Source organism: Musca domestica, unplaced genomic scaffold, assembly GCF_030504385.1.
Source record: "Musca domestica strain aabys unplaced genomic scaffold, Musca_domestica.polishedcontigs.V.1.1 11, whole genome shotgun sequence".
NCBI classification, from domain to species: domain Eukaryota; kingdom Metazoa; phylum Arthropoda; class Insecta; order Diptera; family Muscidae; genus Musca; species Musca domestica.
Window position 1 is genome coordinate 20012384 of NW_026712133.1, and position 24587 is coordinate 20036970.

Genomic DNA, 24587 nt, shown 5'->3' on the forward strand with positions numbered 1-24587 from the left:
CCTCGCTTCATTTACAGCGCACAATGGCCACCAAAATCTCCGTATACCAATCCGTTGGACTATCGTGTCATAATATTTTGGAAATGAAGGTTGGCTCTAAAAAATGCCAAAGTGTCGATCACCTCAAGCAACGTTTCGCTGGGAATGGGCCAAAATTCCGGAGGGCAACATTCGGGCAGTGTGTGACAGTTTTATTGGCCGTTTGAAGGCCATAATTCGGCCAAAGGTGACCAATTCAAACATATCAAAACTTGTTCTAAAATTCGATGCTATTTCCGGCATTTTTTGCTTTCATTCAATAAAATTAAAATTTGTAAAAACGACATTAGTTTGGGTTTGTTGCAGTTTTTTTATCTCACCCTGTAAACGTTTCATCAGATTTGGGATTTTCGTCCCTCACATGCGTAAAATACACTCCACAATAATGATCTTAGGTACCAGTGAACCAAAAGGCTAATATCAGTACTTTGGCACTTCCGACAGAATTGAGCGTAGATGCAAGTACTTCAAATTTTGGTGAAAATCGGATCAGATAATATATATTTGATTGTTGCTATATTATTCACCGAATATGAAACAATTCCGTAGTTGAAGTTCCTAATGGATACTACAACCTACGACAGAAAATTGTATATGCAGGTGCACGTTTTGGCGTGTTAACTACATTATTCACCAGTTTTTTTTTCACATTTGAATATTGTAATGGTTTATGACAAAAGTTGCTTATGCAGGTCCACGTCGGTGTATAGACCCTAATATAACGGTGACGTTCGGTATTTTTAAGATTTTAACAGAGTTTTTAACGAATTTTATTTTTTTGAAAATTTTCAAATTTGTAAACACACAATATTCACGTTGGGGTAGACAAATCCCCTAACGTGAAAATTCCTCGTACAACAGACCACGAGAAAAGCAGGAACATGCCAAATTTAGTCCGCATACACGAAGAAATTGCCTTTGGGATTTGTTAATTGTCATAGCAAATGCCAAGCGTACAGGAAAGTGCCCTCTTTAAAAGTTGAACTGTATTTCTGTTGTTATTAGAAGGATTCGATGTAGCAATACAACTGAACCTCAATTAAATTGTTGTATAGATTTTTTTTCCTGTTAGCCTAATGTCATTGCAAAGGAGTGGTGAGTCTATTTTTCTTGAGAAAATAATATCCGAATCTGAACCGATTTGAATATAATTTGACAAAATTTATTTTTAGATCAAATTCCGTTACACCTTCCAAATTTCATTTAAATTTGATATACATTGCGAGTTTGATGCCACGAATACATAAAATCGGCCGAACATATATTTGGGAGCTATATCCAAATCTGAACCGATTCCAACCTAATTTCGCCAATTTATTTTTGTACCAAAATGCATCACTGATTTCGAATTTCATAGGAATCGGTCATGCATGTCGTTTTTGGTGCATAAGATATGTGAGATGGGCCGAAATTATAAATGGAGGCTATATTCATATCTTGGCAAATTAATTTTTGTACCAAATTCCGCCACCGTATCTTATTTCATTGGAATCAGGCAAACATATGGCGTTTGGTGCATCAACTAATTGAAATCGGCCAAAAATATTTATGAGAGCTATATTCAAATCTAAACCGATTTCAATATAGTTTGGCAAATTTATTTTTGTATCAAATTTCGTTAGACATTCCAAAATTGAAGACTATTTATAACAGATCAATAGATATATGCATACAAAGTCTAATTTTTTTGGGAGGTACCTACGATTCTGATGCTATATCTCCAGTTCCAAGTGGAATCTCAAAAGATTACATAGTCTATGTTACTTTCAACAAGTAAGCAAAGGCTATAGTCGTGCGGGGCCGACCATGTGATACCCTACAACACTACAATAATATCTGGGCAGTGCACCGTGACATAATTTCAAAACCGAAATCTTCCAAAATAGATTTGGACATAAGAGGGATTCTAACATGTTGTAGGGTATCACTTAGCATTTTGACCAGGGACATTTGCCCAATATTTACCCACTCCGTCGTGCTGTTAGTTGTTGTGGTTCATTTTACAGCTAAATATAATCCAATGGTCATCCAAAATGCTAGAATTCTTCCCTGTCCTTAACGCTCTTCTCAGGCATGTCAAATGGCTTCAATTGTGTGATCAGGAAACTTTTTCTGATTTTGGTTCATTTGAACCCCTAATATTTTGCGATCATCACCAAAAGCAAGGAGCTCCTCTGTATCTCTAAATTTAGACTCATCTATATGATTTTCTTGTTTACGATATTTGGATATATTCGTCAACGAAATCAGCATAAAAAGCCAACAGTTCGCCTTTTTTGTATTTCGGATATCGCCTGAAAGTAATGTTGGTATTTTTCAGACTAAAATAGTTGTCCATTCTACCCGCTGTCCTTTGGTTTCTTTTTATGACCTTTATAAAGGCTTTAAAATTGGGAACATGATTAGTTGTTGGTCCATTTCAACATGTATATATTTTGCGGACATCAATAGGTCTAAGCCCTTCAGAGCCCAACCCTACCCTTTTCGTGAGAATCGGACGATAATTGCAATCCCAACCTGTGTTGAGAGGTGAAAAAATATTACAAAATATACATTTCAATATTATAAGACAAATTGAAAAAATCGCTTGCGATAAAAAATATGAAAAAATAAAAAAATGTCACAAAATACTATAAAATCAATATTAACATCATTATAGGCGTCTTTTTATGCGATTTTCTTTAGATTTTATACTTTTACGCCAAGAGGGCATTCTGAATTCACAACATTTGTCAAAATCGGTGCGGCCATTCTTGAGATATAAGCATTTTAGCTAACATCCCCTTCCTTTGTTTATACACATTGTATATATTTCGCTATATATGTCCGATATATTTACTATTGGCATCTACGTAACGGACAGACGGACGGACGGACATACATAGCTAGATCGACTCAGCTCGGCGAGATAGGAAGATCCATATATACTTTCCTATGTGGGAAACCAATATTTCGAGGTGTTAAATAATTTTTGGACCAATCAAACTTATAATACCCCCAACACATAGCGTTGTAGGGTATAAAAATCACCATTCAAAAGCACATACCCAAAAATTTTGATTTGTAGTTAGATTCTCATGTTTTTTGAAAAATATTTGTTCTATTCCGTTTACAAACCTCAAATATATTCCGCAAAATCCATATATATCTACTGTAGATAACAAGATCGAATGCATACAATCTTTGGTCCAAGACATAATTAAATATCAATAATTGAATTTTTGCATTAGATTTGTAATTTGAAACATTAGATGTTGACGTTTTATCGGATTACTTTTGTTATGCATGTTCCTAACGGAATTTGTTCGTCGTCATCTTTTAAGCATTACTATGGAATTAATGTTCACCAATATTGACAATATATTCCATACACGTTTACTTACATGCATTTGATTAAATCCACATAGTCGGATGGTGATAGAGCATATTCCGTATCGAACTCCTTGGCAAGCAACTTCTGGCTCTCCAGACGTTTACGATGTGCACCACTTGTTCTCTTGCTTTTCGTCCTTGAAACATCACGATTTGCTTTTGAATTTTTACCATGCTTCTTTTTAACCGACGGCTTTTGACCGCGTATGCGATTTGCACCAGCAACGGCCGAGGCACTACCACTCACGGACCCAGGACCGATCGTACCATCACCCCCGTTATCAAACTGGCGATTTTGATGCGATGATGCATTTACATTGCCGGACGATACACCATACTTGCCGCTCCCAGCAGATGACGGACCTCCGCCGGTAGATTTGCGACTTCCGTTGGCTGCCTCATCACCATTGGGATTAACATTCTTCTCCACGAAACTATCACGACGCCACGAGGATGCCAGGGCCAAAACACCATTGTTATTATCATTGTAGCCCTCATAGTTGTAGCGTTTGCGGAGCGTAAAGCTCGATATATATTCCAAAGTTTGCCAGACGTTCATGTGATTCGATTCGAAGAAATGTTCATCCTCAACTGACCAGGCATTGCGAGTGATACGCTTAGCAAGCATCATTGTAACGGTGGCACATTTCTTGGGTGTACGATCCGGTGATGTCGCAGCGTCATCAGCACCATCATTCGCTGTAACACTGCCATGCAATTTGACATATGCAATGGGGGTGTGAGAGGTAGCCGCTTTAGCTGATGTTTCGGAATTTTCCACTGCGGGGAATGCAACCGATTGCTCTGGAGATGTAGACGGTGTGTTGTTGGAAGCGGAACTTTGCGAATAAATCGATGTGGCAAGTGCATGCATTGTCGAATCCAGCCATATGTTGCCCGCTTTGTTGCTTCGCACGTACGTAGAGGCAATTTAATATTTGATAAATTGTTTTGTTTTCCAATTTCTTTTTCTCACTTTTCTAATTTAAAACACGTCAAAGTTGTTATTAGCAAATGCAAATTTCATCGAACTCCGTGGCAAACTGAAACATGCGAATGCCCAAAAAGAGCGTTCGTATCCGTACAATTCTTTCACTTGCAGTTCATTTGATTGCTACATTGCGATGATTCGCGTTACTTTCCCTTTTTTGTATTTTTTGTTCCACTTTTAGTCCTTTTTGCTGTGATTTGTGTTATTGAATTTCATTTGCGTTTCATGCCCAGGTTCGTAACAAAAAAAGGCAGCCTTCAGAAGGGAATTTGTAGTTGGTGTTGCTAGTAAAGTGTCTGTTTGTGTTATGACAGCTCATATTTCATGTGTGCAACACTTTTATAACACTTCTAATTCGACAATATTCCAAATATCCCTTTCGAGGGGTAATGGTGGCACAACAATATTTGTTTTGCCACCTCGCACCCTCTTCACTGTTGCATAGCACCCATATGTAAATGTGTGTTCCCATTTCGGCACTTTTCAATGTTACCCCCACCCAAATAATATGTATATTTCCCTTTGGTGTTTTATCCATGAAAGCTTTTATTTTCCTCAATTTATGTGCCATAATTTTCCTACCACTTTGTATTTAATAGTCTACACTTTGTCATCGAATGCGCTACAGGAAGCCGCTTCTTTTTGAGTTGATCACAGAAGGTCCAAATTTTATACATGTCTCTTTAAAGGCAAATTTATTTTGGATCATTTGGAGTCGGAATCAATTTCATCTATTTATTGATGGTGAGAAAAATATCTCATTTGATACGCTCAAAACATGCTTCATCGAGATAACGATTTTAAACCCATCGAAATAACGGACCAAATCCGTTTCAGGACATTCAGAGTCAATCTATCGATATCCGTGCGCCTGTCTGTCTGACTGTTGCACACGATAACTCTCGAAGGGAGTATCCGATTTGGTCCAAACTTGGTACATCGTAATGTTATTATCAACCTTAAATCATGTCCGGAGATGGGCAATATCGGTTAACCCCTTCTGGTACCTCCCCAACAAAAGGTCGAGATATTCAGTCGGGTTTGCCGCCAAATGTATACCCCAGGCTTGAGTTATGACTATTCAAACTGTTGGCCCTTTATGGGGGAGGTTCCGAAGCAGTTGGACAATATTGACCAATTCATATCTGACCTAAGACTGATAAAAAATATTACAACGTGCCAGATTTGGACTATTTCTATACTTTATATGAGATATTTGAAGAGAGTTGGATGCTTACTCCTTCTTTGAGCGTTATTTTTTTCAAAAATCTTGAACCCTATGCGGGGGAGGTACCAGAAGAAATTATCTGATGAAAGATGCTACAGATATTTTTAACATATTTTGTGTGGTTGGAACTATTGAGATGTACCAAGTCTGGATGAAATCGGGTGTTTTATGAGCTTCAGGAAGGAGTGGTCCGACATTTTCCATCTTCACCCCAGACCTTGGGCTAATAAAAATATTGTGATGAGTGTAATTTGAAGACAATCGGACTCTTATATCACATTCATATATAAAATATATTCGAACATCACTTTTTATAAGAGTTATAATTATTCCAAATGTTGACCTTTTGTGGGGGAGGCACTTGAAGGAGTTGACCAATATTGTCCATTTTCGTACCTGACACTGATGCAAATATTATGATTCACAAAGTTGGAACACAATTGGATTATCCTTTCTCTTTCATCTCCAAACTCGAGCTAAGTTTGACAATAACCGGGCCAATTACGGTTGTCGTTTCTATAGTCGTCGACATTATGTGCAAGTCGCCATCGCCTTCGCTTCGATTCAAAAATGGTATAGAAATAGAAGCGACATCGACAGTTTAAAACCAGTAAGGAAAGCTCAAAAGTCGGTCGGGGCCGACTATATGTTACCATACACACACAACTATACATATTTAGTAAAGCTCTCGTAAAATAAAGGTTTATATTGGGCTTTCTGAGCTCTATAAAATATCTGGTACAAAATATGATTATGGTAGAGTGCATATTCCGAAAGTTGGAGATTTAAACACCAAATCGGATGAAACACATATATATGGTAGCAAATTTGAAATTCTCGCTCCTATGCTAAATCTATTTGGACTAATATTAGCCATTTGGTGCACAAAAAAACCTAAAATCGGAGGAAAATATATAGGGATGCTATATCCAAATCTGATCCGATCTTGATAAAATTTGAAATATGTATTGCTAGGAAGGAAGTAACCAATATAGTCTGGCATGTCGCAGTATTTATACAATATTTATTTAGGTCCCATACAAAATGGACAATATTGGCCCATTCCTTTGGAACCTACTCCGTAGAGGATCATAATAATAGAATAATCGTAACAGAATTCTAAATATATTTAAATAGTCGAACACTGGCTGAGAGAATACGTCGGCCAAACCGATTGATACATTTTAACTTGTTAAAAAAAATTTTAACCCTTTGTAGGGAGGTACCAAGGGAGTAGATCGAAAAATTTCATATTCACAGCAGATCTGTTGTTCAGAGAAATATTTAGATATACCCAGTTTTAAATAGAATCGCTATAATTATTTCAAATTGTGACCCTTTGTCGGGGAGGAGCCAAAAAGACATGGCGATATCTATTATCTTCACACGATATTTTGTTTTGGTAAAAATATTGCAAGGTGTGAAATTTTAGGTGAATCGGATGCTTATTTCACATTTTATGAGAGTTTTATTACTTAAATTGTTGGCCCCTTTGTAGAGCAGGTACCAAATGGACTGTACCGATGAATTCCATATTCTCACCAGTAGTAACAAAATTTATCGGTAAGTTAGCGACGAAATCAAAGTAGCCGCTAAGACCTACCAATGTCATTAACCTTAACTTCTATTTTATATCAAAATTTTGGGTTTCAAAGTCACCGATTTTTGTCGGTAATTCGAAAAATGAGTTAGAGAATCGCACTACAGATCTTTCGTTGGTAAGAATACTAAAACATGTTAAATTTGAAGGTAATTAGATGCATATTTCGCATTTATTGAGAGCTGGAGTTAGTCAACATTTTGGCCCGTTGACCATCTTCCCACCAGAATTATTATTATATTATATGAAAGTTAGAATATAATAGGAAAATCGAATGCTCGTTTTGTGTTTTATGAGCTTCAGGCTTTCCAAAATTTTGACCCATTTGGGGCAGAGGTAAGAGAAGGATTGATTCGATATATTCCATATTCTCATAAGGTCTTGAGTTATCAAAAATGTGCGAAATTTGAAAAGAATATAATGCTTATTCCGTATTTTTTAGTTATTAGTTATAATTAAAAGTTGACCCATGTGGAGGCTAGACAACTGAAATAATTTCCCATAAACACATTTGACCTTTCCGTAGACGTAGACGCATATGTTTTGCTTTACAAATTTTAGCCTTGTATGTTTTTATTTCGGAGACATACTTAAGAACAAACAAGTAAGCAAAGGCTATAGTCGTGCGGGGCCGACCATGTGATACCCTACAATACTACAATGTTAGAAGCCCCCTTATGTCCAAATCCATTTTGGAATATTTCGCTTTTGAAATTATGTCACGGAGCACTGCCCAGATATTACCCTCAGAATTTTGAACAGAAACATTCGCCAAATATTTACGCACTCCGTCGTGCTCTTATTTGTTGTGGTCCATTTTAAAGCTAAATGTAATCCAATGGTCAACCAAAATGCTAGAATTATTCCCTGTCCATAACTCTCTTCTCAGGCGTGTCGATTGGCTTCAATTGTGTGATCAGGAAATTTTTTCTATTTTTGGTCCATTTTAGCCCCTAAACATATTGCGGACATCTTTGGAAATAATAGGCTTAGCCCTTCTGAACCTAACCCTACCCTTGTGAAAATATTCGTGAGGATCAGACGATAATTGCAGACTGTATATAATAACCAAAACCTGTGTTGTAAGGTGAAAAAATATTACAAAATATACACTTCAATATTATGTCAAAATGAAAAAATCGCATGCGATAAAATTTATGAAAAAATAAAAAATTGTCACAAAATACTACAAAATCTATAAAAATGCCATTATTGGCATCTTTTTATGCTATTTTTTTAGATTTTATTCTCTTATGCCAATAGGGAATTCTGAATTGACAAAATTTGTCAAAATCGGACCAGCCATTCTTGAGATATAAGCGTTCTAGGTAACATCCCCTTCCTTTGTATATATGTATTTTATATATATCGCTATATATATCAGATATATTTACCATCGGCATCTACGTAACGTCTATTTGTGATTTCGCCGGGATTAAAAATATTCGCGTTTTAATGGAAAATTTGAAGTTTATTTAATAGAAATGTTATGGTCTATTTCACCCACTAAATGTTGCCCGATGACCACCAAAATTGGAAGGCTTGTGCCCAGCCCGAAGCTCTAGCCCCATGCTAAACTCCGCTTCGGTTGGTCCAAAAGTGCGTCCGGTAGAGCAACTGCAAACTCAGGAAATTTTTCAGTTTTGGTCCATTTCAACCCCTAAATATTATGCGATTATCTCCAAAAGAAATAGGGTTCTATTCTGGCTCTAGCCCGACCTCCATTCTAAATTTCATGAAGATCGGGCCATAATTGCGACCTGTAGAGTGATTACAAATTAACATGGACAGACGGACGGACGGACAAACATAGCTAGATCGACTCAGCTCGGCGAGATAGGAAGATCCATATATACTTTCCTACGTGGGAAACCAATATTTCGAGGTGTTACATAATTTTTGGCCCAATCAAACTTATAATACCCCCAACACATAGTGTTGTAGGGTATAACTACTTCCTGACAAACAAACTGAAATAATTTTAACTATTTAATATAAATGTTTAAGTCTCATTGGCATTTAAATTGTTTCATTCTTCCTTTGTTTGTAGTTATAATCGCAGTCGTTGACTGCTGCCTATCGTTGCAAGTGCCATTGATTTTTATTTCTCTTTCGTTTCGTTTTTTTTTTTGCTATTAAATTAAGTTTGATTTGATTGAGTGTCACTTATTCGAACAGAAAGTGGTGTTGGTTGGCATGGTGTTATACTTTTTAGCACGTTTCGTTTTTGCCTAATGAATTCAAGTGTAAAGAAACCTGGGCGGGGGTATGGCAACAAACTTTGACATGAGTAGTTTTATTTGCTATAAAAATATTCAAATGAGAACTCCTAACTACTCTTATAACTCGCCAGTGACAATAGGGAGTAGAAAAAGACAAAAGAGACCAAATAAAGATCTGGAAGTGCATGGTAAAGAATTACAGCACATAATGTTGAAATCAGATTTTTTAAATAACCTCAGCATTTTAAAATATGAATATCATTATATAATACCAGGAGTTGTGTGCAAGGACAGTATGTCGGGGTGCTTTACATTCCTAATACCCTCTCCAGAGACACAGTTTTTGTTCTATGACAAATGAATTGTAACATTTTATGAAAAAAAAATCTAATTAGAAATTAAATAAAAATTTTTTTATACCCAGCAACACTATGTGTTGGGGGTATTATAAGTTTGATTGGGCCAAAAATTATGTAACACCTCGAAATATTGGTTTCCCACATAGGAAAGTATATATGGATCTTCCTATCTCGACGAGCTGAATCGGTCTAGCTATATATATCCGTCCGTCCGTCCGTCTGTCCATGTTAATTTGCTATCACTCTACAGGTCGCAATTATGGCCCGATCTTCACGAAATTTAGAATGGAGGTGGGACTAAGGCCAGAATAGAAGCCTATTGCTTTTGGAGGTAATCACATATGGATTAAAAACTAAAAAAATTTCCTGATTTTGCAGTTGCTCTACAATTATAGATCAATCGAAACGGACCTTAGCATATGTGAAATAGACCATAACATTTGTTTTTTTTATAAAAGTCAAATTTTGCATTAAACCGCGAATATTTTTAATCCCGACGAAATCATAAATAGACGTTTCGTAGATGCCGATAGTAAATATATCGGATATGTATAGCGTTATATATACAACTAGCTGAAGCCGGTGAGCTTCGCTTACCCCTTTTGCTTTTATATGCATTCAAAATTTTATTTACGAATATATGTTGGTTAAAAAAAAAAAACAAATCTAATAATTAAAAAAAAATTATTGCACTACTTTAATGCGTAAATAACCAAAACCATTAGAAAAGCAGTAATAGACATACATACACGAAGGCTTTGTCCTTCGGATTTATTTATTTAATAGCAAATACCAAACGTGCAGTAAACTGCAATCTTTTGAAGTTAAGTGGCATTTCTATTGCAATTAGTGAATTCGAGATAGCAACATACTTCGCCGTAATAAGCGTATTTCAAATCAATTGTTGTGTTGTTTTTTAGTGTTAGCCTAAGGCGTTGTGGGTCAATGGTTCTTATTAAAATCATATCCCAATCTGATCCGGTTTAAATATAATTTTAAAAAGATTACTTTTACACCAAATTCCGCCACACCTTTCATATTTCATTGAAGTTGGTGCGTCAAATATGTGAAATCGGCCGATAATATATATATGGGAGCTATATTCAAATCTTAACTAATTTCCAATTAATTTGTCACATTTATTATTGTAACCAAATTCCGCCACACATTCTGAATTTCATTGGTATCGGTCATATATATCATGTTTGGTGCATAACATGTATGAAATCGGCCGAAATATATATGGGAGCTATATCCAAACCTCAACTGATTTCAATATAATTTGGCAATTTTTGCTGGTGCCAGATTTTGTCTCTCTCGCTTTGGATGCATCAAATATGTGAAATCGGCTGAGTATATATATGGGAGCTATAATCAAATCTGAGCGTATTTGAATATAATTTGTCAAATTTGTTTTTGTACCAAATTTAGCCACTCATGCCAAATTTCATTGGAATCGGAAATACGTATCGTGTTTTGTGCTTCAAATATGTGAAATCGGCGGAAAATATATATGGGAGCTATATCCAAATCAGAACGGATTTTAATATAATTTGACTAATTTATTTTCTAATCAAAATCCCGTTACATATTCCAAACTTCTTTGGAATCGAACATACATATCGTGTACGGTGCATAAAATACATGAAATCGGTCGAAAATATATATGAAAAAATCTGAACCGATTTCAATATAATTTGGGAAATCAATTTTTTAGAGAAAATTTATCACACGTTTCAAATTTCATTGAAATTGGGGATACATAGCGTATTTGGTGCATCAAATGCTTGAAATCGGCCGAAAATATATATGGGAGCTATATCCAAATCTGAACCGATTTCAATATAATTTGACAAATTTATTTTCGGATTAAATCCCGTCACACATTCCAAATTTCATTGGAAAAGAACATTCATATTGTGTTTGAGGCATCAAATGAACGAAATCGGTCGAAAATATATATGGGAGCTATATCCAAATCTGAACCGATTACAATATAATTTGGCAAACTTATTTTTGTTCCAAATTCCGTTACGTATTCCAAATTTGGAGACTGTATCTTCAACCAATCAATAGATATGTGCATATAAAATCTAAATTTTTGGGAGGTACCTCCGATTCTGATGCTATATCTCCAGTTCCAAGCGGAAATTCAGAAATGAGTATAGCCTATGTTACTTTCAGGCGATGTTGCAGTATATATGGAAATTTTCAGGGAAATCTATTCAGCGGTTTTCAAGTCCATAAATTACAAACAAACATACAAACATTTTCCTCTTTTATAGATATAGAAGATGTAATGTATATATACAAAGGAATTGAATTTTAGCTAGAATGCTTATATCTCAAGAATGGCTGGACCGATTTTGACAAATTTTGTCAATTCAGAATGCCCTCTTGACTTATAATATTGAAGTATATATTTTGTAATATTTTTTCAGCTTACAACACAGGTTGGGGTTATTATATACAGATTGCAATTATCGTCCGATCCTCACGAAAATTTTCACAAGGGTAGGGTTAGGCTCAGAAGAGCTAGGCTTATTGTTTTCAAATATGTCCGCAATATATTTAAGCGTTGAAGTGGATAACAACTAAAAATGTTACTGATTTTGAAGCCGTTATAAAGTTCACAAATAGAAACCAAAGAACACGAAATCGCGCATGAAGTTAGAGTTTAGGACAGCGGGTAGAATGGACCACTACTTTTGTGTGAAAAAATACCAACATTACCAACATTGACGAATATAGCCAAATATCGTAGGCAAGCAAATCATATAGATGAGTCTAAATTTGCTTTTGGAGATGATCGGAAAATATTTAGCGGTTCAAATTGTTCACGGATAAGTGAACATGTTTTTATAATAAAAGAGAATAGCGGGGCTACCTAGTGTAGATGAGAGGGATTTGTTAAATTGGGATCTTCTTAATACAGTCCACATGAAATAAGATAAGAAAATGTGGTGAGCAGACCTTCGAGTGAGAAATAAATAATACAGAATTTTCAATTGCTGCATGTGTTATGGTGGAGTTAGATTATGGGATGTAATCTTTACTCAGACTGATAAGCAAGTGCAGCATGTTTGCTTGCCACATGTGAGATAGCTATGCGTGTGTATGACCTCCCCCTAAGGTTTATGGTGGCATGGTGCATATGCATGTGTACGGTTGGTATCTATCTCTCTCTCTCTCTTTCATTTACACTTAGTTATAATTTAGGTTAAGTCATATTATCACAACTAGTTCTTAAGAAATGTTTTTAATAAATAAATTCAGTGTCTTACAAACGCTCAAACGGAAAAGACGTTTGGTCTTTTAATTAATCCCAATTTACATTGGTCCTTCGAGCCGGATCGGTAGAGGATAAATGTTGAAGAATTTGCCTTAATATCGAGGAAATTCTGTCAGGCTAAAATTGGTCTTCAAGAGTGGAAAATTACCGAGCTAAAACTACAGCTGGAATTGTTCCCATACAGAAGAAATTTATAAGCCAAATAAAAGGATGCTGAGTCAGAAGGAGACTTCAGCACAGAAGACTGTGGTGGCGGTGCACACCGAGGGGGCTTCATATTTCAAATCTTCAGAAAGAAGGGGTGATGCATATGCCCAGGAGGACGAATCGGTGAAACGGCCGGCAATGGTGAAAATAAAGGAAGAGGCTGCCACTCTTCTCGAAATGATGGGTACAATTATGGAAATAATGAGTACCTTAAAGACGGAAGAAGCCATAGAAGGCGTATTTGACTTCGCCAATGAAAAAATAATGGACGCGGCAAGAGAGGTAATATTGTATCCAGACGTTCATAGGCGATTTTTAGAGATGCTTCTAAAGAAGTCCAAACTAGCCGCTGCTATCAGAGCAAGTCAGCCGAAGGGGACAGCGAAGCCGTATTTGGAAGATGTTAAGGTCATCCTTAAAGTCACACAGGCTCTTAATGGGGAGACCAAAGAGAAAGTCCTTGGCTTTAAGAAACAAGTGGCCTACATAACATCCGAATTGGACAGCGAGCGAGAGGGGCGCGAAGCAGCGGTAGCCGTAATGAGAAAAATGGAAGGTGATATTAAGGAAATGGAGTTTGCCTTGATTTCACAGAAAGATGAAAAAGAAGATGCCCTCAAACTTGTCTCCAAATTACAGGAGGAAGTCGAAAATGCTGTGTGTGTAGCAGAGAATACTAAGGACAAATTACGAGCGGCTAACCAGGAGGCAGAACGCGAGGGCAAGGCGTTGAAGGCGGTAATAAGACAACTTAGTGATGAGTTGTCTTGTGCAAAAAGAGAACGACTTGCAGCTGCAACTGAACGTGACCTGTTGGCTGCAAATCTAGAAGCTGGTGAAGAAAAAGAAAGAAGGATATTTCTGCTGGAGGCTGAAATATTGCAACATAAGGAAGAGTTGCTCATATCGCAGAAAGCATCCAAAATCGAGGCTGATGAATTGGCTGCAAAATTAGTGGTCAATATCAACGAAGATATGATGGTTGAAGAGGTTTATATGGAAGACCCAATTGCCGAAAGAGAATCAACTTTGGAAAAGGTAGATGAACAGCTCCCTGGAAAACTGGACACAGGGAGATTGGAAGAAGTCGAAGATAAGCTGTTTGCCAGCAAGATGAAAACTAAGAAGAAAAGCAATCTGCGTCGCTGGAATAATAAGATGCTGGAAGAAAATCAAGTTGTAATGAAGATGCCTAGTGGAATTTGTGCAGCGAATAAAATACAAGCCGAAGTGACAGAAAATTATGAACGCTGGAACGATAAACTGTCCAAGGTCGGTGAGATGGCGCTTCCAGAGAAGGATGAGAACTTTGGCTACAAAAAGAAGACGACAGATAAAATGGATTCAGCCTGGAAATTGAAGCCGGCAGACAAGGGAGGTGGAACCTTTAAGAGAGACAGGCTGGATAGATGGAGGAGTTACTTGGGTGCTATAACTTAACTTCTTTTCTCTTAAAATGTCACTTCTATTAGATCTATTTTATTGTTCAAATTTGTAATTTTTATATTTTATATATATTTTTCCCCTGCCAAGAATGTTCACGGATAAGTGAACATGTTTTTATAATAAAAGAGAATAGCGGGGCTACCTAGTGTAGATGAGAGGGATTTGTTAAATTGGGATCTTCTTAATACTGTCCACATGAAATAAGATAAGAAAATGTGGTGAGCAGACCTTCGAGTGAGAAATAAATAATACAGAATTTTCAATTGCTGCATGTGTTATGGTGGAGTTAGATTATGGGATGTAATCTTTACTCAGACTGATAAGCAAGTGCAGCATGTTTGCTTGCCACATGTGAGATAGCTATGCGTGTGTATGACCTCCCCCTAAGGTTTATGGTGGCATGGTGCATATGCATGTGTACGGTTGGTATCTATCTCTCTCTCTCTCTCTTTCATTTACACTTAGTTATAATTTAGGTTAAGTCATATTATCACAACTAGTTCTTAAGAAATGTTTTTAATAAATAAATTCAGTGTCTTACAAACGCTCAAACGGAAAAGACGTTTGGTCTTTTAATTAATCCCAATTTACACAAATGAACCAAAAATAGAAAAATTTTCTTTATCACACAATTGAAGCCAATCGACACGTCTGAGAAGAGCGTTAAGGATAGGAAAGAATTCTGGCATTTTGGATGACCATTGGGCTATATTTATCTGTAAAATGGACCACAACAACGAACATTATGACGGAGTGCGTAAATATTGGGCAATAAACCTGGTCAAAATGCTAAGGGTAAGGTAAGGGTAAGGGCAGTGTTCCATGACATAATTTCAAAAGCGAAATTTTCCAAAATGGATTTGGACATAAGAGGGCTTCTGACATATTGTAGTAGGATATCACATGGTCGGCCCCGCACGACTGTTGCCTTTGCTTACTTGTTAAGTTGAATTTATTCAAAACATATGTGTATGCAACCTATATACAACCGGTAAGGAAATGTCGAGCGGGGCCGATTATATGATACACCACTATTCATTGCCAAAATCAGGTCATTTTTAGTAATAGTTTCTAGGAAGTATTCAGTAGTAATTGCCAGAAGTTAGTCAATTTGGGCTGATATTGGCCATTTGGTGAACAATAAACATGATATCGATAAAATATATATTGGAGCTATATCCTAATCTGAACCGATTTCGGTACAATTTGGCATACGTATTTTCGAGCAGTATATGATGACGGAATGAAATATCATTGTTGTGGAATGCATATTACGCATGTGAGGGACTTAAAACCGTAAATCGGACGAAACATATATATAGCTATAGCTATATCTAAACCGATTTTCTCCAAATTTGTTGTAGTTGCTTCTAGACTGAATTCGGTTGGATGTGCTAAAATGCTGGACATTTGGAAAGATATTGACCATTTGGGGCACAATTAACCCGAAATCGGTTGAAGATTTATATGGGAGAGTTATCCGCAATATAAATAAACGTTTATATAGAGAATTTATGATGAGTAGATCGTACTAACAATTGTAGTTTTTGAATGCATATTATGGCTTTACAGCAGTTTAGAGTGAAACGTATATCTTACTGTGAATTGATTTCGGATGAAACATGATCCGATAATCATTAAATTTGATATACTTGTGTCTAGCCTAAATTGATATACTTGTGTCTAGCCTAAATTTTGGTGAACAAAAAAAAAATTAAAATCGGACGAAGATATATATGGAAGCTACATACCAATCCGAACCTATGTCCATAAAATTTAGCAGAGTTATTTCTGACTTCTATAAGATATCTGGTACCAAATATAATTGTTGTAGATTGCATATTATGAAGGTGAGGGATTTAAACGGCAAATCGAATGAAATATGTGTATGGGAGCTATAGCTATATCTGAACCTATTTTCAACAAATGTAAAGTGCTCACGTCTAGACTGAATTTGGTCCCAAGTGCCAGAATTCACTCCATTTGGTTTGATATTAACCATCTGCACATGGTGCACAATAAAGCATAAATCGGTCGAGAATAAATATATATGGGACCTATATCTAAATTTACATCGATTATAGTCAATTTCAATATGGTTCGTCCTTGGGCCAAACAAATGTAGTTTGGAAAATTTTGATAACAAAAATATATTCAGACGGATAGACGGACCCACGGCTAGACGGACTGACGTGCATAAATCGACTCAGAAAGTAATTCTATGAGGATCCGCAAAAGAAACTATGGGTCTATCTCGTATCTTTCTCCATATTACACACGAATGCATAAATACGTAATTCCCTGACCAATATGTGGTGTAGGGTATAAAAATGACGTTAAGTTTGTCGGATCGAATTTTATTACCCTTCTAAGTTTTAAATCCCTAAAGTGTGCCAAATATTAGAAGGTGCTCTTATATGAGATTCTACTATGAATTCTTTTTGGAGGGAATAAACTTATTCACTGAGGACCCTGTGATTTGTTGGAAATTCGGACCGAAACCTTCGAAATAAATTTATTTGAAGGCTACACCTAAATGTAGACCGTTACCAAAAATGTCAATTTCCATTAAGTTATCATGCAAATTTTACTTTTTTCTATATTGATTTTAAAAGAGCGACGGACAGACGTATGGACAATGTTAAATCGATATATGTACCTTAGGGAGACTCTAACGAATATTGTCGGATGCTACAAACAAAGTAAATACACCCTCCATAACCTGGTAGAGGATTTAAAAAATGTCGCTGGTTACAAAAATTTGTGAGACCCAACTAGTATTAAACATATAACACATTTCAAATTCCTATATTTATACCCTACACCACCAGGTGGTCAGGGTATTATATCTTTGTGCATTTGTTTGTAACAGGCAAAAGGAAACGAGATAGATCCATAATTCCTTTTGATAAACTGCATAGAATCATATTCTGAGTCGATTTATGCATGTCCGTCCGTCTATCTGTCCGTCCGCCCCTCCGTCCATCTTCCGTACAGTGCGCATTTATTACCCGATTCCGATGAAATTTTGCACAAATAATTTGTTTGGCCCAAGGACGAGCCCTATCGAAATTGGAGATAATCGGTAAAAAATTAGATATAGCTCCCATATATATCTTCGTCCGATTTACATTTTATTGTGCACCAAACGTGTAATATCAACCCGAATAGTATGGAATTTTTCACATACAACCAAATTAGACCTGAAAATAAGTACGCGAAATCTCATCGAAATCGGTTCAGATATTGCTATAGCTCCAATATATATTGTTCATCCGATTTGTTATTTTAGTCCTAAGCAGCTGTAATATGCACTCTTTAACAACAATATTTGGGGAAATATATCAAATACAACTCAGAAATACCTTTGCTAAATTTTATCCAGATCGGTTCAGATTTGGATATTGCTCCCATATATAATTTCGTCCGATTTACATTTTATTGTGCTCCAAACGTATAATATTTGCCCAAATGGGATGAAATTTGGCACTTACGGCCGAATTGAGTCTAGAAGCTAGTATGTCAAATTTGGTGAAGATCGGTTCATATATAGCTATAGCTCCCATATATATTGTTCATCCGATTTGTTATATTTGTTAGCCACAGCCGTAATATGCACTCCGTAACAACGATATTCAAGGAAATATATGTAATAAAGCTCAGAAATATCTTTGCCAAATTTTATCAAGATCGGTTCTGATTTGGATATAGCTCCCATGGGCCTATACAAGTCCGAATTTAAAAGATACAAATGCTTCGGCATATTTAGTCTTTTGAACTTTAAATTATAAATATAATCATAGCGCGTATGATTGAATTCCCCCATAAACACTTTTAATCTTCTAAATTAGCAAAGTGGTGTAGGGTATCATAAACTCGGCCCCGCCCGACTTAACTGGTTTAATTATATCTGAAGGGTGTACAAGATTTGCCCCCAGGTGGAAAATAACGCCTTGTTAACCCGCCATTTCAGTTAAGCTACCGGAAAAGCCATGAAAAACAATCTGCACTGATGCAATTCATTATTAAATTTGCATCAATTAATTCCACCTATATAATTTATTATAGAATGTTTATGCACAAAAAACCATAAATATTACTTACTGTTATAAAGATAAAATTAAAAATTAAAAAGTTGTTGCTGATGGCGTACAAAGCAACAATAGCAGCTACACCAAACAAAATACTTTTGATTTATAATTGCAATTAGATTTTTTCTTTATCTAAAACCAATTTGCACATTGTGGCCAATGGTTGTCTGTCGGTTGGTTAGTTGGTTGGTCGATACGTATTTTTGCCTGGGCAATAAAATAAAAGGGTGTGTCTCAGATACTAATTGCCGACAAGAACACAGTGCTCGAGGAACCAAAACACCTTCGGCATTGGCGGCAAACATATTTAAATTGGCTACCATTGATATTGTTGTTATTCTTAATTTATATTTATTGTTTCATAAAAGTGAAAAGCAAATGATTATAAACTCTATAATAAATGTATGCACAACTTGCAATTTTCCATATAACAAACACCTACCAGGTGCAGCCTACCCTTTGTAGAATGTTATTAAGAGATTGTTGTTCTTATTTAAATTAATTGAATTTGAGAAATGTTTTGTCTGATCATTTGCAATGACCATTAATACTGCAATTCCACAGTCCAGAGTATTAGATACAAACTTTGGTAAAAAACAAGTAAAAAAACATTAATTTCGGCCGGCCAAACTTTTAATACCCTCCACCTTAGGGTAAAAGAAACATTAGAAGAAATGTGGCAAAAAACATTAAAAATCCGAATATCGGGAGGTACCGTTATATGGGGGCTACACCAAAAGGTGGACCTATAATTACAATGTTTTGCCACACGAACCACAAATACCAATTTTTAGACAAATCTGTGAAAAAATGTGGCAAAAATCATCCAATTACCGAATATCGGGAGGTACCGTTATAAGGGGGCTTTACCAAAACGTGGACCTACACATGCTTTACCAAAACGTGGACCCACACGCTCAGGGACCCATTATGACCCACAAATACCAATTTTTAGACAAATCAGTGAACAAATGTGGCAAAAACCATCAAAATACCGAATATCGGGAGGTACCGTTATATAGGGACTATACCAGAACGTGGACCGATATATCTCATTTTCAATACCAACCATCCTAGACACAATGCAAATAGCTCTGCTAAATTTTGGCCCTCTACGTCAAATAATGTGGGCTGTATCGTGATTTCAACAGACAGACAGACGGACAGACAGACGGACATCGTTAAATCGACTTAGAATTTTATGCTGATTATGAATATATATACTTTATGGGGTCTAAGACGAATATTTAAGGATGTTACAAACGGAATGACAAAGTTAATATACCCTCCTTTCCAAGGTGGAGGGTATAATAAAAATATGAAAAGGAATGAATGAATAAAGGAACTCCTGAAATCACGTGGATGCATTCCGTTACTGTTGACATAATCTAGCCATAAAAAATATCAGATCGGACCATTAAAAAATTTAAGTAGCTAGAAAAGGACAAAAGTCAGATAGGGCCGACTATATGATAGCCTACACAAGTATGCATATTTAGCAAAGCTACATTTATAATGCGAATTTTTGTGGATTAAATCATACCAAAAATAATCGTCATTAAAAGCGTATTACGCATTTAAGAAATATCTTTTGGTTCGGGAAGAGCTTGGTAAAAATTTTTGAAATTACTGCATTCTTAGCTGGAAGCCATTCCCCAGTAGGCCTATTCTTTAACTTTTAACAAATTTACCCATAATTCATTTATTACAAAAACATTCATTTCTTTATTTAGCTTTTGTTACAACAATAAAAGAAATTTTAATATTTTTTCAATCGATGAAAGTTACAGAATATGCTGAAATATAAGAAGTTAAAAAAAGCCAGTAAAGAAAGTCTTAAAGTCGGGCGGGGCAACTTTATGATACCCTACACCACTTTGCTAAATGCGCATAACAATTAAAAGTTTTTATGGGAGAATTCAATCATACACGCAATGATTATAATTATAATTTAAAGTTCAAAGGACTAAATATGTCGAAGCATTTGTATCTTTTAAATTCGGACTTGTATTGCCCATTTGGTGCACATTTAATTTGAAATCGGATAAAAATATATATGAGAGCTACATCCAAATCGGAACCGATCTCGACAAAATTTGGCAAAGATATTTCTGAGCTGTATTTGATATATTTCCCTGAATATCGTTGTTACGGAGTGCATATTACGGCTGCGGAGGACAAATATGACAAATCGAATGAACAGTATATATGGGAGCTATAGCTATATCTGAACCGATCTTTACCAAATTTGACATACTAGCTTCTACATAAGTGCCAAATTTCATCCAATTTGGGCAAATATTAGACGTTTGGTGCACAATAAAAGGTAAATCGGACGAAGATATATATGGGAGCTATATCTAAATTTTGACCGATTATCTCCAATTCCAATAGGGTTCGTCCTTGGGCCAAACAAATGATTTGTGCAAAATTTCATCTGGATAGGGCAATAAATGCGAACTGTACTTTGTTTACAAAAATACATGGACAGACGGACATGCATAAATCGACTCATAATGTGATTCTTTGCAGATCATCAAAAGGAACTATGGGTCTATCTCGTTTCCTTTTGGTTGTTACAAACAAATGCACAAAGACATAATACCCTGACCACCTTGTGGTGTAGGGTATAAACAGGTAAGTTCGAATATACGAAATTTCAAACGATTCCGGTTATTTATGTCGCTAAAATCATTAAAATACCGAATATCTGGGAGTACAATTATATGGGTGCTATACTTATATTCACCTATTCAGGCAATTCTCTTCCAATTTTGTGGGGGCTATACTATATCGTTCACCCATATGGTCCATCTTCGAACTTGACCTGCCTGCCGAGAGAAGAGGAAGCTAAAATTTAGCACATATAAATTTTAGCTTCCTATCTTAACTCATTTGGAATCTAGCGCGATTAAAACTGAGGGACAGACTGATGGACGGACAGGTCTAAAAAATACGCTGATTCTGCTTATGACCATAAAATGGAGAAAGTGTACAATGAACTATCTTAAAGTTTTCAATGTACGCTTATAAGTCGATTCATAGATAATTTATAGACCATTCTGAGGATGTGTTACAGTGATAACCCGTAAGGAAAGGTCAAAAGTTGGGCGGGGACGACTATATGATACCCTACACCACTATGCGTATTTAGTAAAGGTCTGGCGACAAAGACAGTTTAAATTGGGAATTTATATGAAGTAGATCATACCAACTATTAACCTTATTTGAATACGTATCATGGTTTTAGAGTAGTCACAATTTGGGAACTATATCCAACTCTGAATCGATTTTCAAAAAAATTGATGGAGGCTCTTGTACCTCTAATATCAAATAATATTGCTCTATAGAACATAATTATATTAAAATATATTTTTTGGACCAAAAGGAAAAAATCGTTTAAATATGAAAAAACGGATAAAACATATATGGGAAGTATATATAGATCTGAACCTATTTTCACCAAAATTTGAAGTACTTGTTTCTAGGCTGCATTCAGTCGGATTTGACAAAATTCAGTACATTTGGGCTGATAAGCCATTGCGTGCACAATGAACCTGAAATCTGCAATGATCTTGACAAATTTTGAAACACTTATTTCAGAGCTGTATCTGGGAGTTATATCCAAGTCTGATCAGATCTCGATACGATCTGACAGAGGCATTTTTGAGCTCTATAAGTTATATTGTACAAAATATCATTCTTGTGGAGTGCATATTACGCGACTTTAAACCCCAAATCGTATGAAACATATATATGGGAGCTATAGCTATATCTGAACCGATTTTCACCAAATTTAAATTTGAACCGATTCTCACCAATTTCAATAGGGTTCGTCCTTGACAAATATTGTTTGCAAAGTTTGATCTCGATGAAAAAATAAATGCGACCTGCATTTTCTTCACAAAAATACATGGACAGACTGACGGATGGGCAGACGGACTGACATGCATAAATCACCCAAAAATGCATAAAGACATAATACCCTTACCACTATGTAGGGTATAATAAAGTAAGGTCATTTGGATAATGGAGTTAAACTCTTCAAAAAACCATAACTTGGGTGAAGCCGTTATATGGGGCCCATACAAAAGCCTTATTATATTAAGGCTCACATTTATGCAAATATACATCCTTTAAAAAGGTTTGAACTTATTTAGCTGGGCGTCAATCTTTACCCTCGCACAGAAATATATTTCAAAACCATTTCGGGTGTGCCCTACTGTCAAAATCAAAACATATCTATAAAAATTTACCGAAATAATAAAAAACTAGAAAAAAATCGGCAGGTGTCCTGCTTCCCATATGCTCCCGTATGTCCCTGAATTCTGGGGGTTGAATCAATATCAGCAACGTGTTTAAATGTCTCTTTTCCTATTATTTATCTTTAAACCTAACTGTTCAAGCAGACCAAAATATCTAATGGGCTTTTTGCGCCTTTTGTACACTTTAAGCTTGGCCTTTTGGCCGTTGTTTGGATAGTTAGAAAAACGAACAACTATTTCTGGCTCCATGACCGTTAGACGTTATATCATGTCACCTATAGGAACGCTACTGTTAAAATATCTAATGTATCTTTAATGCAGAATGGATTTACCATTAAAATAGTTTTTTTCGTCACGTTAAAATGACACTCTGTCGCATGCAGCTTTTTGTTTTTTAGCTTCAATAAAAGAGATAATGTATTCCTAATGATGACATTACCGCCAATTTCAATAAAAATTCTCACAAAACACTTTTTGAGTATTGACGACACAAACACATCGACACATAAAAATGAAAACAATTCACAATACTCACGCAACCAAAACATCCGGATCCTCCCATTTTCGTGAGGGGGGTTCTAATAGCAGACTGACATTACGCCAACCCTTACTTTTTCGCACCTAAACAAAAGAAACAAATAAAATTGTGGGAAAAATTGATTGCGTTCCTTTATTTTCGACTCACCCGGTAACGCTTCGATACATTTACGCTGGGACTCTTCTCTGAGAAAACTAAGCGCGCCATAATTTGCGACTTTTGATGCGATTTATTGTTGCCAATATAATGATTTATTGTTTTCAATATAATAGAGAAGTATTTGGAAAATAAATTATTTTGAAAATGTGCTTCTGAATATTATGACAGTTTTGAAATAAAAATGTAAATAAGAGTAAACTGAAGACTTTTGCATGGATAACTTACAGCCTGATTTTGTAAAAGTATTTCTCCTTTCGTTTGGAATTCTGGCGATAGAAAAAAAATGGGTTTTTCAATTCAATTTTTTTTACAAATTTGTGATAAATTTTGAATTTATTGGGGTTGCAAAATCAGCACAACTCCTAATGAAATTAAATAAAACAAGTTCAAAAGCAGTAAGTTCGACGGGCCGAACTTTGAATCCCCTCCACCATTTGGAACGAATTAGGAAATTTTCAAAAAATTAAATCCGTTAAAAATTCTGTTAAAATCTTAAAAATGCCGAATATATCCGAAACTTGAAATAAACATTGAATAATGTGGCTGAAATCATAAAAATACCGTATATAGGGAGGTACCGTTATATCGGAGCTTTACGAAGACCTGGACTTGCATGGACAATTTTCTGTCACTGGCTGTAGCATCCATTACGAAGCTCCAATACGATATGTCAAACAATTCGGTGAGTATTGTACCTAAAATCGTCAAAATACCGAATATAGGGAGATACTGATATATGGGGTCTATAGGAAGACCTGGACCTGCATAGACAATTTTC

The 24587-nt window shown here is 35.8% G+C and overlaps 1 protein-coding gene across 2 annotated transcripts in view; it reads right to left on the minus strand.

Moving 5' to 3' along the window:
- The window catches only part of LOC101888087 (uncharacterized), a 98845-nt gene extending 74932 nt beyond the window's left edge, over positions 1-23913 (minus strand). The window contains exons 1-2 of one of the 2 annotated variants that reach the window (XM_059131940.1): positions 23798-23913; positions 23648-23733 (exon numbers count right to left, since the gene is read on the minus strand). In XM_059131940.1, the coding sequence (XP_058987923.1) occupies positions 23648-23733; positions 23798-23857 (146 nt within the window). In that variant the 5' untranslated portion in view covers positions 23858-23913. Of the gene's footprint in view, positions 1-3422; positions 4641-23647; positions 23734-23797 lie in introns of those variants that run through there. The other variant, XM_011295854.3, reaches the window with a different exon arrangement.
- Between the last annotated feature and the right edge of the window lie 674 nt (positions 23914-24587).